The following is a 13,200-nucleotide window of genomic DNA, read 5'->3' on the forward strand; positions in this document are numbered from 1 at the left end:
CATCTGTTACCAAAACCAAAGTTATTTCTCCCTGTCCAAAGTTTGTTTCTGTCTCCCTCCAAATACTCCTGTTCTTCCTTCTTCTGGTTCCTTATTCTAGGGGCAATGTCACCAACATCCGTGTGGTCCCCCAGACTGGAAACGTAGGTATCATCTTTGATTCTTCTCATTCTTTTCATTGTTCTTTTGGATTGATTCATGAAAGCTTTTTAAATATTAAGGATATTATCTGTCTTATGTATACAAATGTTTCCAGTTTGTGGTTTACCTTTGTATATAGTATTTGTGTGTATATGGTGGTATAGATGTTTAAAATTTTTATGTTTCAAATTTACCAATTTTAGGTTTCTGCGCATTCACATTTATCAGTAATTTTCTTTATGGTGTCTGGGTTTCATATCAAGCGTAAAAATACTTGGGCTGTTTTATTCAATAAACATTATGATCATAGGCCTTGGGCCTAAGCTTTTCAAAAACCTGTAAAAATATTTGAAACCTGAAATAAAATATTTTTTGTTCCAGAAAACAGAAGGAAAATTGCAAAATATAAATAATTAACTTAATTAAATGTTTATGTGTCCATAAATATAACATTAAATCAGCTTCATTATTAAATTTAGTGTTCACAAACATTTTTTAAGTACATAGCTGTATCACACCTACTTGAATTTCAGTGGCTCTCGTATTCAGTCCCCTCTTCCCGCTGACACCGGCTAACTTCAAGCCCCGTAAAGAAGCACCAGTGTCCTAGTTGGTGCAACGCCACAAGTTTCTGCGCTCTCCAGGTCACTCTTTACAGAATTACTGTCCAACACAGAGGCGGGAGTACGCCACTGCCCTCCTCATCCACGCTGGACTTGTTAGTGCGGCCTTCGCGGCTCATGTGGCCTGGCTGACATCCAGCCTCTCTGCTCGTGATGTGGTCGCTGTGAGCCCGCAGCCAGTTCTCTCAGCCCTCCTCGTGCTCTCGTGCCTCCGGTAGTGGTGTTTTCTCACGGCGATGCCTTTTCTTCTCGGTTCGCCTGGAATTTCACTCTGTTCTTCGAAGCTCAGCTTCCATACTGCCTACTTGTGTTTTTCCTGGTTCCTCAACTTCCTTGCTCTGCGTGTGTGCGTGTGTGTGTGTCTGCCACAGAACTTACTCATTCTTTTGTGTTGTGTTGCTGAATTGCGTATTAGTCTCCCAGATGTTTTATAAGTTCCCCAGAGCAGGAATCGCGCCTGTATCCCTGATGGGACCGATACAGCGTGTGTTCAGTAACATACTCGTTGGATCAAGCTCCTTATGCTCCTCGCCTTCCCTTTAACCCTTTGTCGTTGCCATGTAACGTATCGTGCCGTGAAAGAGTAGAATAAAATGTATATGGAGAGTTTAAAATGTCGCTTTAAAAAATGTACCCACCACCTACCTAGCTTAAGAAATGGGACACTGCCAGTGTCTCTGAACCACGCCGCCCTCCCGCACCGCCCCAGCCCGCAGATCAGCCCTAGCCCAAGGTTTATGTTAATTATTTCCCTTGTAGTTTCACTGCAGATTCGTGTCTCTGAACAGTGGTGTTTTGTTTTGTCTTTTTAAATTTCGTTTCAGTGAAATCACACTGTGTGTCCTTCTCACTTTCTTTTTTCCTTCAGCGTTATGTTCTGGAGACAAACTCATGTCATGGGAAGCCAGAGTCATTCATTTTCAGTGTCGTATGGGGTTTCATTGTATCGTATACACATGTTTACGTGTTACTCTCAGTGGGCGTTTGGCTTCTTTACCTTTGGGGTCTGTCGTGAACAGTGCTGCTCTGTACATCCTTGCCCGTGTCGCCTGGAGAACGTGTGCAGACGTTTCTGCAGAGTGGATACCTGGGAGTAGAACCTCTGTGTCGGAGCGTGCGCGTTTGTCTAGATTTAATGTGCAATGCCAGGTTGTTGTCCGAAGTGACCGCAGCAGCGTCGAGGGGAGCGTCCCGTGCTCCAGGCCTCCTCAAGACATGGGGTAGTGTAAGGTTTTCATTTTCACCTGTATAGTGGGTACGAAATAGGATCTCCTGGTTTTAATCTGCGCTTTCCTGATTACTGATGTGGTTGCTCAGCTTTTCGCATGTTAATTGCCATTTGCGTTTCATGTTGTGTGAAATGCCTACTTGTGTCCTTAGCCCAGTTGTCTCGGTGCCTAACTAATGAATCTTTCCTCACCGATTTGTGATGCCAGCATCATCATAAATCAACTTTCCACATACGTGCAAAAGAATCAGTGGCTCTCTGTTCTGGTCCTTTGGTCTGTCTGTCCATCCTGGGGGCGATACTATACCATCTTTATTACAGGTCTTGGTACTTGTGGGTCCTTTTCTCCTTCCTATGCCTTCTGTGATTGGTGCCATTTATTATTTAAGGAGAGAAAAAAAGGTTATGGAGAGGGATGGTCTGATTACTAGGCCAGCTTTTTTTTCATTTATATATTTTAAAGTTCAGTTACCTACTTACCCCCTTTTCAAAGACAAAACAAAGCCTTCTCTTTGACATTTACAATATTTTTAGCCTTTCGATGTAGCCGTAAACCTATCATTATTCTGATCATAGTTCAATAGATATTTAATACTCTTTTTGTTCTTTGCCTTCAGCCTATCCTTAAGAATAGAATCCAAAAGCCTCACATTTTTAAAAATGTACTTGTTTGCTTCTGGGCAACCAAAAAAGTAAATTTGATTTTCCTAACGCTCGCAACTCCGCTGTGATGGCTCAGTTCTGGTCACCAGGCCTGGCCACCCTCCAGCCACTGTGAGGTTCTCGTCGCCGAGGCTTCCGTATTGCTCAGCACTTGCCTTTCCTGCCGAAGTCTAGTTTCTCTTTGTCTCCGAGTAACCTTATTTCCATATTTCCCAATTTCCCCGTCAGCTGCTGCCTGTGAGTTTTTGGACATCGTGGAGCTGCTGCTCCAGTCTGGCGCTGACCCCACGCTCCGAGACCAGGATGGCTGCCTGCCGGAAGAGGTGACAGGTTGCAAAGCCGTGTCTTTGGTGTTGCAGCAGCACGTGACTGGCAAGGCTTAGTCAGAAGACTAGAAAGCCACAGTCTGTAACAGCACAGGGCTTCGACGATGAAGGAAAACTGCGAAAATCATACTTCTGTTACCACCCACCTTTGGTGTACATTGGTAATAAAGTCGGTTCTGAGAAACGAGGATTTTGAAGTCTCAGCTCTTTATTCTGCTTGCATACATTCCTGCGAGTACAGATTGGGTGATGAACATGTGTACTGTGCATAACACAAGCCAATTCTGCTGAGCGTGCTCTGAAATTTATCACTGTTCTCGGCGGGGAGGAGAGGAGACACGTCGTATTTCACAGTATTAAACATGGCTGCTCTGAAGAAACATACAGAAGAAAAAAAGACAATACTCCACTGACAATGAGAGAAAGTTTCAGGAAATCGTAGGATGGTGGGGATCATGTGACCCCGTGGCATTTTGTACAGTGTGTCTGAATAGGAAACTAAAGTGTCTGTTCTCTTGGTGGATAGAATCGGGAAGATAGGAAAGAAGGGGGTGTTAATGGGGGGAAAAACGCGGAAGAGAGAAAGGGCAGAATTTAGTCACATTGGGAAATAGAAGTCAGAGGAACAAACAGAAGTACTGAAAACCTCAAAGCCTTGGGCATTTTAGAACACGATTCAGCAGCCTCACTCTAGGATTAAAACACAGGTTCTGCAGAATTCACGGGTTAGGTCAGGACTCCTTAAACTCACCTTCGCAAAACAGGAAGGAGTTTCTCTAGGGCCCTTCTGATTGGCTATTGTCCCTGTCGCACGTGGCAGCAGTCTCTGTACACACGCTCGGGCCTGACCTGTTAGGCTTCTTTGGGTCTGATGTGAAAGCCAGAAGGTGCCGATACTTAGGTGTGAGCGAAGTTGTTTCTGGATACCAGGAGAGCTGCTATTTTTTATTAAAACATAGACACGTAGGTCACAGTTCTTGTTTAAAGGACAGACAAGTGTGCCACTGTTAAAACTGGCCCCCTGCGTTTTCCCCTTTAAGCCTCAAGAACTCCAACTGGGGAATTCCTTGACATTCTTACTGCATAGGAAAGGGGACAGCTGCCACAGGTAAAGAGAAGAAACAAGTTGAGCCGCAAAGACGACCATTTAAATGATAATTTTTCTAACGTGTCACTATTTAGATAAGCAATAAATTTGCTTCATGGAGCCCTCAACAGACACGGTTTTCAGTAGCCCAAGCTAACGTGTCCTTCTGGAACAGCATATTAACACTACTACTTTGTGACTTTTCTAACCTAACTTCTTTTCTGAGATGTAAACCAAACCATTACCCGTGGAAGTGTTACTGCAATTCACATAGAGCTGTCGCCTCATTATCTCTTCCCATAACCCAGCTACACTGCAACCTACTGTTTAGCTAAACTCGCTCATGTTCCACATTCATCGCATGTGTTTTAAGAAACGTTATTCATTAGTTACACTAAAAGATACCAAGACGTTACATACAGCTTTTTAGTGATAGTGCAGTTGATCCTTGAACAGCATGGGTTTGAACTACACAGATCCACTTATACAGGGATATTTTTCAATAAATACCGTATGTATTTTATCTTCTTAGTGACATTTTATTTTCTCTAGCTTACTGTATTGTAAGAATACAGTATACATTACATACAATACACGAAACATGTTAATCAACTATTTATGTTATCAGTAAGGCCTCCGGTCAGCAGTAGGCTGTTAGTAGTTAAATTTGGGGGGAATCAGAAGTTATACTCGAGTTTGACTGCACGGGGGAGTTGGCACCCCTCACCCCCGTGTTATTCAACCATACTTTTGCAGTTTTAGGACATAAGCAAGTCAAAAAGATTTGCTATTCACTTCAGATTTACAGGGTAGTTATCTGAGCAAGAAATCGTCGATCCTTTTTTTGTGTCTTTTGTATTTTGACCTTGATATTTCTTAGACAAGTTTTTATAACCTGTTTTGCCACATCTAAAACTATATAGATTTTTTTAGCAAAAAAAAAGTTTTTTATTTTAAAAGTTAATTTACATTCAAAGCTATCACCAAAAATAGTCAACAGTTTCAAGTGTATTTTAAAAATTGGTATTCAAAATCTCTATTGTCACCAGTCTCTGAGTTTTTAAAAACCCTACTATCATATAACAATCTCTTTGCCTTAAGGGGAAGCTTTCATCCATAAATGTCAGAGAAAACTAGATCTTGGTTTGTTTCCATTCCCCTTAAATTATTGAATTATTGTTTAGCACATCACACTTTAGCCAGATCATGAGTTTCATTGCCAAAAACTGCAACGGTTTCCACCAAGCAAGGAACACAAATTTGCTAGAGCAGAAAGCAGGCTCATTTTCAGATACATGGTGAATCACATCTTCATGTAGCTCAGCAAGATAAAACGAGGACATACTTTAAGTTTGGTTCTGCTACACATAAATTTTCTTTCCTGAGCAGATTAGTTATGTTCAAGCCTATTAGTATTTTAAAATATCATAGAAAGCCTTCTCCTGAAGGTTCATTTCTGGTCATGATTCGATAAGAACTTCAAAATAATTGGCTTTTTTTTTTTTTTAATGTTTACTGAGATTGGAATTTACCTCATCCTCGATTCAAACTATTATTTTTAGTGTACGTGAATATTGTAAAAATCGAGTCACCAGTGTGTTTTCAAACTAGAAACCAGTTGGGTTGGAGGAGTCATAAAGTCAGTTGAATAATAGAAACCTAAAGACATTTGTCAGAGTTACGAGCAGTTACTTTATAGCTACTTTTCTTGACCATTTACATATTGCCTGTTTGCTCTCATTCTCAATTCCATTTATTGTCTTGTCCTCCAGCTACCTCTATAGATGTGTGTTTACATACAAAAACATACCTAGACCCATTTTCCTATGTCTTTAAAAAAGCAAAGTAAATTTTGTTCCTTTTCCTTTTTTTTTAATTTCCTGAAGATACTGTGATCAGACAACATTAATGACTCTTTCTGAATTGAGTATTTACTCATGACTGTCATTTACTTTGCCCTCTACCAAATGCTCTAAGAAGCTCTGATTGCCTCACAGTAGTATTGATACACACGAGTGGAGAATGAGCAATAAAAAGAGAATCGTATAAACAAACATCGAAGAGGAGGCAAAGAAAAGTATCTGAATCGCTGTCTTCAGAACTCTCGCTCAAATCCACTACGTCAGTGTTCTTAACTCTCGGGGAGTTCCAGCTCACTGTGCAAAGCTGTGAACCACCCCCTACCCCTAGAGCAGAGTCGGGCGTGCAGTTCCGAGGACTTCACAGATCCTGGTCGAGATTGCAACAATATACATAATGTTTTTATCACTGACCACCACAGTGCTAAATTTGGGAATTTTTAAAGGAAACTGGCCAGAAAGTTGGACACTGACCTCTGATTCTGCCGCAGAGCAGAAATGAGCCCACGTGTTAATTCTGTGTGATTAATGATGACTTTTTATTGTAGGTGTTTAGCTTTTTTGACTTTTCAGACTACTTTCACAGGCATCATTTAATATGCAACCCCTCCGCAGTAATACTGTAAGGCCATGCAGACAAGGATGGATCTGAGACACACAGGTTACTTCCACTGCCCAGGATCACAGAGGAGTAAGTAGTAAGAGCCACCATTGGGACCAAGTCCGCTGAATCTCAGCCCTTGCTTCGAGGCCACAAAACTAAGGTGAAGTGATAGAGCGCTGCTTCCATTCAATCCGCAAGTGTCTTGAGTGCTGACTACGTGGCAGGCACTGGTGTAGGCCATGTCATTCCCTTTCCCCATTATCATGTATATTTAGGATAATTCATGTTATTTCAAGATATTGCGTAAGATATCTTCAGAAATCTCAGAAATTCAAAAATGACTAATCAAAAACTAAATCTTTTAGTTAAACCTACTATAACTGTGTCTGCAATAAAGATGTAAGAAGTCAGCCAACTGGCCACGTATTGTTATCTCTTATGCTTGTCAGGTAGAAGGGTAACAACCAAAGCATAATATCTGGAAGAGCATCTATTATATCTTTTTTTAATGTTTCAGCATTTTCCAGCTAAAAGGTTGCTATAATCCAGTGAACCTTTCTATTAAATAGGTATTTCTTAGCTTCCTGCCAGGTTTAACTACTTGGCTATGGGTTATTATTCCATGTATAGTATGGCATCTCTGAGGATTAATGAACAAGGAGTGTGACTGTAGCAGAGCTGAGCTTGGGTTGCAGGAGGAATTAAGTGCCCAGGCTAATAATATATGCTTCAATTGAACATGAAGACTTCAAAATGTTTATTTAATATTTATCAGTTGAAACGTGAAGGCTTTTATTAAATTTCAAGTCCGTAAAAAATTCCTTTATAACTACATGTTTATCACAGATTAGGTATGTAACTCACCAGCCGCAATTTAGTAATGAAAATATTGAGTTTAAATATGTGTGTTTGAATTTCAAATTCCAATTCCTAAGGTGTTTTGGGTCAAATGCCTTTAATAGTAGTTATAATACTATATTTGATAAATGTTAAGGCACACATTTTTATCTAAAATTGGTTGTCTTTTACAAAGAATGGTTGAATTGACAGCATTTTTTTTCTTAGTGATACGTGAACTATCTTTGTATCTTACAATCAATACACCTTAACTTCAATGATGAAACAGTAATTACACGTTACTTTTGCACAGGACTTTATACACAAGCATCTTAACTGAACCTCAGAATAATTGTAAAAGTAGAAATTATTGACATTTTCCCTGTTTTATGAAGGAGGAAATTGAAACTCAGAACTGTTGGAGAAATTATCCAAAGGCACACAAATAGAAACTGTAAAAACGCCCATCCTTACATAGACATTTATATAGAAAGCATTTCAATATACATGATATTTTTTTCAGGATCGGGAGGATTCTCCAGGCCTTGTGATACCAAGTCCAAAAGTCTTTCCTGCACTGTGTTTTCAAGAAAAGCTAAAGCGAAAACAAAAGCAACCACACTCAGAGGTACATGATGAAGCCCTTAATGGATTTTATATGTGCGCATCGGACTTTCTCCTTATAACCTAAAAAGCCTTCAATGCAGTCTTCTGTTGTCATGTGAGTTGAAAAATTACGACAATCATTATTAGAGCTTTACCTTGAGCATCTTTAATTATTTCAGTAATCACTCACGGTTCCTTCATCAGAGAGATTTTGGGTCAAGTATAGTGATTATCAGACTGAGGAGGAAAAAGCTTCCTTGTTGTACTTATCACCTAACATTTATTATGCACCAAGTGTGATTAATTTTTCAAATATGCATTAATTGGCATTACACTAAAGGATTGAACAGGAAAAGCTATTTAACCTCATCTTTATTCACTTACCCCTGAAATATTCTTGTCATGCTCCTCCTTGAAAAGCAGAACTTAATGGCTTGAACCTTGTATAGATCACCACAGTTATTGGGTGTTCGTGGCATTTTATTTCTTGCTATTTTTGCTTTTGTATATAAATTCTTTGGAATTTTCTTTCCCGTGTTTTATTATATCATTTTTTCTTGGCACAGTTACACAAGAAGCGTCATTATTTTACATTTTTTACTCTCTTCTTTTGGGACTCCTGTACAGGACTCAATTCTGAGGGCAAGGTTCCTTCCTCCAGCAACAGACAGCTTCCCAGCCCTGGAAACGAGCAGGAGGTTCGCAAGGTACCTACTAATTTATACTCAGGACAGGACCTTCCTTGCCGATATCCTTCCTACACGTTTGGAAGGAATGGGCGTGAGTTCTCAAGTGAACAGTGAGGTTACAAACCAGATGGAACCATCCAAGACGCCACCCCCATAACACACATTTACCTCGTGGTCCCACACTAGGCTCTCTCGTCGGTGGGAAAAATGACCTAAAACTCTTGAGTGCCATGGCCGAACGTGTGGGACCGTGTGGTCACGAAGAGACAGAGGGGACTGTCTGTCAGTGGGCTGCCCTGGGCTGCAGCCACAAATTCGTCATCCACACTGCAGCCAGGATTTACTCGTCCTCTCACTTGGGTGGCTATCCCGGTTTCCATTTTAATATTTAGAAGGTAAGTTCAGCTGATGGACACTTTGTGTAATAAAAAGCTCTTTTAAAGTACGTGCTCACACAAACAGGATAAAAAGTGGCACCGCCAGAGCCCGTGGCTTTCATGGAGTACATTTGTAGAGCCCAAAAGCTTAGTCCTGGATATGTTTATTGCACTTTAGCTCCGTTTGTGAGTTTGGAACCCTTCCAAAAAAAGAAGAGAAAGACATATATTATTGTTTATAATCTGCTTTATTCCGCCAAACCTTGACTGAACAGACTTGTGGATTGCTGTTTAAATCCCTCGGTGCCTTTAACTACCGATAGGGAAAGTGGTTGATGCGCATCCTAAACGAAGCCTGGCATCCACTCCAGGAAATCACTTTAATTGAGGAGCATTAAATGTTAAAATGATTCTAAAAAAATAATAAAGCCAGCACACACATCGAGTATAAAAGTCCAGGCCCATCAGTAATATAGGGTCTTGGTTATTGTGTGCCTCCAGCCTGAGTGAGCTTTAAGCCCCGCAGGTGACAGGTGTCGGAAAAGTGGCTTGCAATTCCCTGGGTGGCTATCTGCAGGCAGCCAGCCACCCATCCACTGGCCAGCGAGCAGGCAACCTTCAAGGGCTCTACTTTAGAGGAGGGGAGGGAGCTGTCAACTTTATAGATGTTTGTTTTTCTGGAATAATAAGTCCCGAGTGACTGAAATATGAGATTTAACCCCAAAGTCCTTGCCTGGGCTTTCCATTGCTGCACCGAAGCCATCTGTTGAAACCTATTTACCATTTTAATGGCCTTTTATAAAAACTGCGTATTTCCAACACCAAGTGTATGCCAAGACCACGCTTTTGGGTCTATATTTTATCTTTCCAAAATACCCAAACCCTTCCCAACCAACAGGAGATCCTGGTCCAGGGTTGGCCAGCAAGTGAAAGAGGAAATCTTTAAAAACCAAAACAGAAACTCTCCCTCAGCTCCAGAGACAGCCCAGGCTGCATCAGCCTTGAGAGTTCTGGCCAGTCCAGTGATCTGCTAAACAACCCGAAGTACGAATGAGTCATGTAGTCATGTAGCCGGACCCCCTTCCATGAAGAGGGAAAGGGTGCATACTGTCGAGGACCGCCCGCGACTTGTTCATTTAATTACACAATAACATCCCGTTTAATAACATACCTAAATTCAGTGTTTGTGTTTAGCAGGGGAGGGGGCCGAAGGAAGAATTACCAAAGACTCTAAAGGAAAATCTTGAAATCACATTGGACAAAAAGGAGAGAAGAAAAATGAATGAAAAAGTCGTAAAGAGGAAATGTTACAATCAAAAGCCCGGGCCCGCTCTCTCCGAAAGGATGTGCTCTCCTCTCCGAGGGCGGGACCTGATGGTTTAGAAGACCTTTATTTAAGAGTTTGGATGGGCTCTTTTTATTATTTCTTTTAGAAGGATGATAATAAAAGTTTCCTCATCTTAATGATTTGGCCGCATTTTATAAACATCGGGTTTTTTCTCCCTCCTAACACAGTATTTTCTCACCAGCAGTAACCATCGCTTACTTCCCTGAGGCAGCCATGACCCAAACAGGTATACAGACACCCAGATGGAGCCCCACCGCTCACGGCACAGCCAGGAGAGGATGCTCTGAGGAAGGCGTGGGGAGTTCCAGGTAATAAAATAGCATTCTCTGAAACTGCATTCTCCCAAGGAGCTACGGCACGGGGATGCGACAATTTTCTGTTTATTCTGTAAAGGACAATTTCTAAACTACGACACTACCTCTCTTATGATATTACTTCTAGTTTGGCAACTGGTTAAAATCTAAAATACACTGACTCACCGTTGATCTCTTTTTACTCCTTTTTTGGTTGTAGCTGAGTAGAATTCTGGGCCCAAGGAGAAGGGAGGCTCAGAGAGCAGTGAGCACCGACTCCTGAGTTTGTGTCATATTTCATTCTTTCTGGCCAGCGATTTGTTTCCTTTATTCCTCTTTAAGCAGCTGTCCTTTTGAAAAGCCACTGTCCGAAAGAGAATCACGTGCTCAGGAGCTGGTCTCCAGAGACCAGACCAGAAAGAAGGACCAGATCCTCTCTCTTCTTTGTGAGCTGAGAACTCATTTGAGAATTTCCAAAATGTTACTAGATTAGCACTGTGGTGGAGCATTGTGGGGCGATAGAGCACACAGTGGAAACAGTCCAGTGAATTATCAGCCCGATATGCTGAAAACAATTGCTAATGTATTGAAAGCAAAGACTTGATATAGAAAGGCGGGTGATAAGGGCTTTGAGAATGGAAGACTAAAGACATGGTTATATAGTGCGTGCACTGGCAGAATTCTCGGGCCCAATTATTAATGCCTTAGGAGTAGTCAGATGAGTAATTAAATTTAGTAGCAACCGAGCCCTTCATAGCCACTTGGCAAATTTCCCTAACAACCACCCAAGCAAGGGACTGAGCTAGGGAAGAAAAAACAGTCCTCATGGACACCACCTCCTGTGTTCCTCCAGCGGCAACCCACACCTATCCGTCGCTCTCGTCGTCACCCTCCCTTGCACCTAGTGAGGTCTCTCTCATCCTTGGCCTTCCTCAGTACATAACCCGGCACTAGTAAAGTATCCATCACAGGAGATGATTTGGCAAAGGACCATAAATCCCTTCCCGAAACAGCAGAGGCTCGGATGTCCACTAAAAGACCTTTCAGCCCTCCAAGAATCCACTGGTGGTCCTGCCGGGGAGGTGCTGTCTTTCTTGTTTGACTGAGTAGACTGTAGGGCACGAAGTGGGTCTAGGACCTAGGTAGAGTCTCAACAACCTGATGGCAGCATTTGATGGAGAACTCAGAGGCCAGAGTCCTGCCTCGTGCTCTGTACCTAAACAAGTCATTCTTGTGTGTAGTGCCACACACAAGATATGATAGCAGAGGAGCTGTCATTACCGCGGCCGAAGGAGTCTTGGAATACTTCACCAAGTACTCCGGCATAACTAGCGGCTAAACAGGCGATGGATGAGTTTTCTCTGCCCGTTCTCCTGAGCCAGACTCTGCCAGCACTGTCCAGCAGAACTTTCTGCAGTGATAGAAATGTCTTAAATCTGTGTGTCCAAATACAGTAGCCACTAGCCACATATAGCTATGGAGCCCTTGAAATATGGCTAGTGTGAGGAACTAAACTTTTAGTTTTATTTAATGTTGATCAATTTGAATTTAAATAGCCACATGTGGCTAATAGCTACCGTATTGGACAGCACACCTCTGTTTGTTTGTTTGTTTATATTTTACTTACTTACCTTATTTATTCATTTATTCATTTATTTATTTATTACACCTACAGCACCTGGTCGTCCTAGGTGGTCTCCCATCCAAGTACTAACCAGGCCCGACCCTGCTTAGCTTCCGAGATCAGACAGGATCGGGCTTGTTCAGGGTGGCATGGCCGTAGACTGCACCTGTTTGGATTTCCTCTTCAACCAGGCAAAACTGATCACTAATGGGAAAAGCACCCTCAGTTTTTCCTGGATGGGACCCCAGCTCTAAAGAAATGCTATAACTTTTTTTTTTTTTTTAATGAGAGCATCTCTGTGGCTCTTTCCATTCAGCTAAGCTTCGGGTCCTGCACACTCACAAAGCCTCCTGCAAAGAAAAAGTCTGAAAGGACGTTTTCCTAGAAAAGCTTGCCCAAGAGCCCCAGTGACTGATGAGGTGTCTATCCCTCTGTCCACTGCTCACCCAGTTATAGACATTTGTACATACTTTCTCTAGGGAAAAAATGTGTAAATGTGAAGGACAAAGGGTAACTGAAAAGCAAGTAGTCAGCAGTGTTCTCTGCCCATCCCGAGTCTAGGAGCAGAGGGTTGGGCCCCAGAAAATCACTATAAGAAAAACTGGATAACGTCCTCTAACTAGCCCTTCGTTGAGCAGTTCTGGCGCTTACGGTTGTAAGTCATTCTGGCATTCAGAGTTGTACTTCGGGTTTTCTTCTCATGATGAAAGGGTCCCAAGTCAGCACAGCTTTTTATTTGATTTAGGTCAAGAGAAAAGACTTCCAGAAAAACCAAATGAAAAGCGAGACACATCAGCTTCTAAAGAACGTCCATATTTATTTGACATAGCTTTACCATACACGTCTCATGCCAACACACAGGAGGCATACACAAACAAACGCACCAGCTTCTGTG

General features: G+C 41.8%; 1 protein-coding gene and 1 pseudogene across 1 annotated transcript in view; one reads left to right on the forward strand and one right to left on the reverse strand.

The window, feature by feature from the left end:
* The window catches only part of ACBD6 (acyl-CoA binding domain containing 6), a 133,628-nt gene extending 130,457 nt beyond the window's left edge, over positions 1-3,171 (forward strand). Inside the window, exon 8 of the mRNA XM_006907771.3 lies at positions 2,884-3,171. Within this exon, the coding sequence (XP_006907833.1) occupies positions 2,884-3,038 (155 nt within the window). The 3' untranslated portion in view covers positions 3,039-3,171. The remainder of the gene's footprint in view (positions 1-2,883) is intronic.
* Positions 3,172-12,347: 9,176 nt separating this feature from the next.
* On the reverse strand, positions 12,348-12,466 carry LOC112476550 (annotated as a pseudogene).
* Between the last annotated feature and the right edge of the window lie 734 nt (positions 12,467-13,200).

This window comes from Pteropus alecto, unplaced genomic scaffold (assembly GCF_000325575.1).
Source record: "Pteropus alecto unplaced genomic scaffold, ASM32557v1 scaffold101, whole genome shotgun sequence".
Lineage (NCBI taxonomy): Eukaryota > Metazoa > Chordata > Mammalia > Chiroptera > Pteropodidae > Pteropus > Pteropus alecto.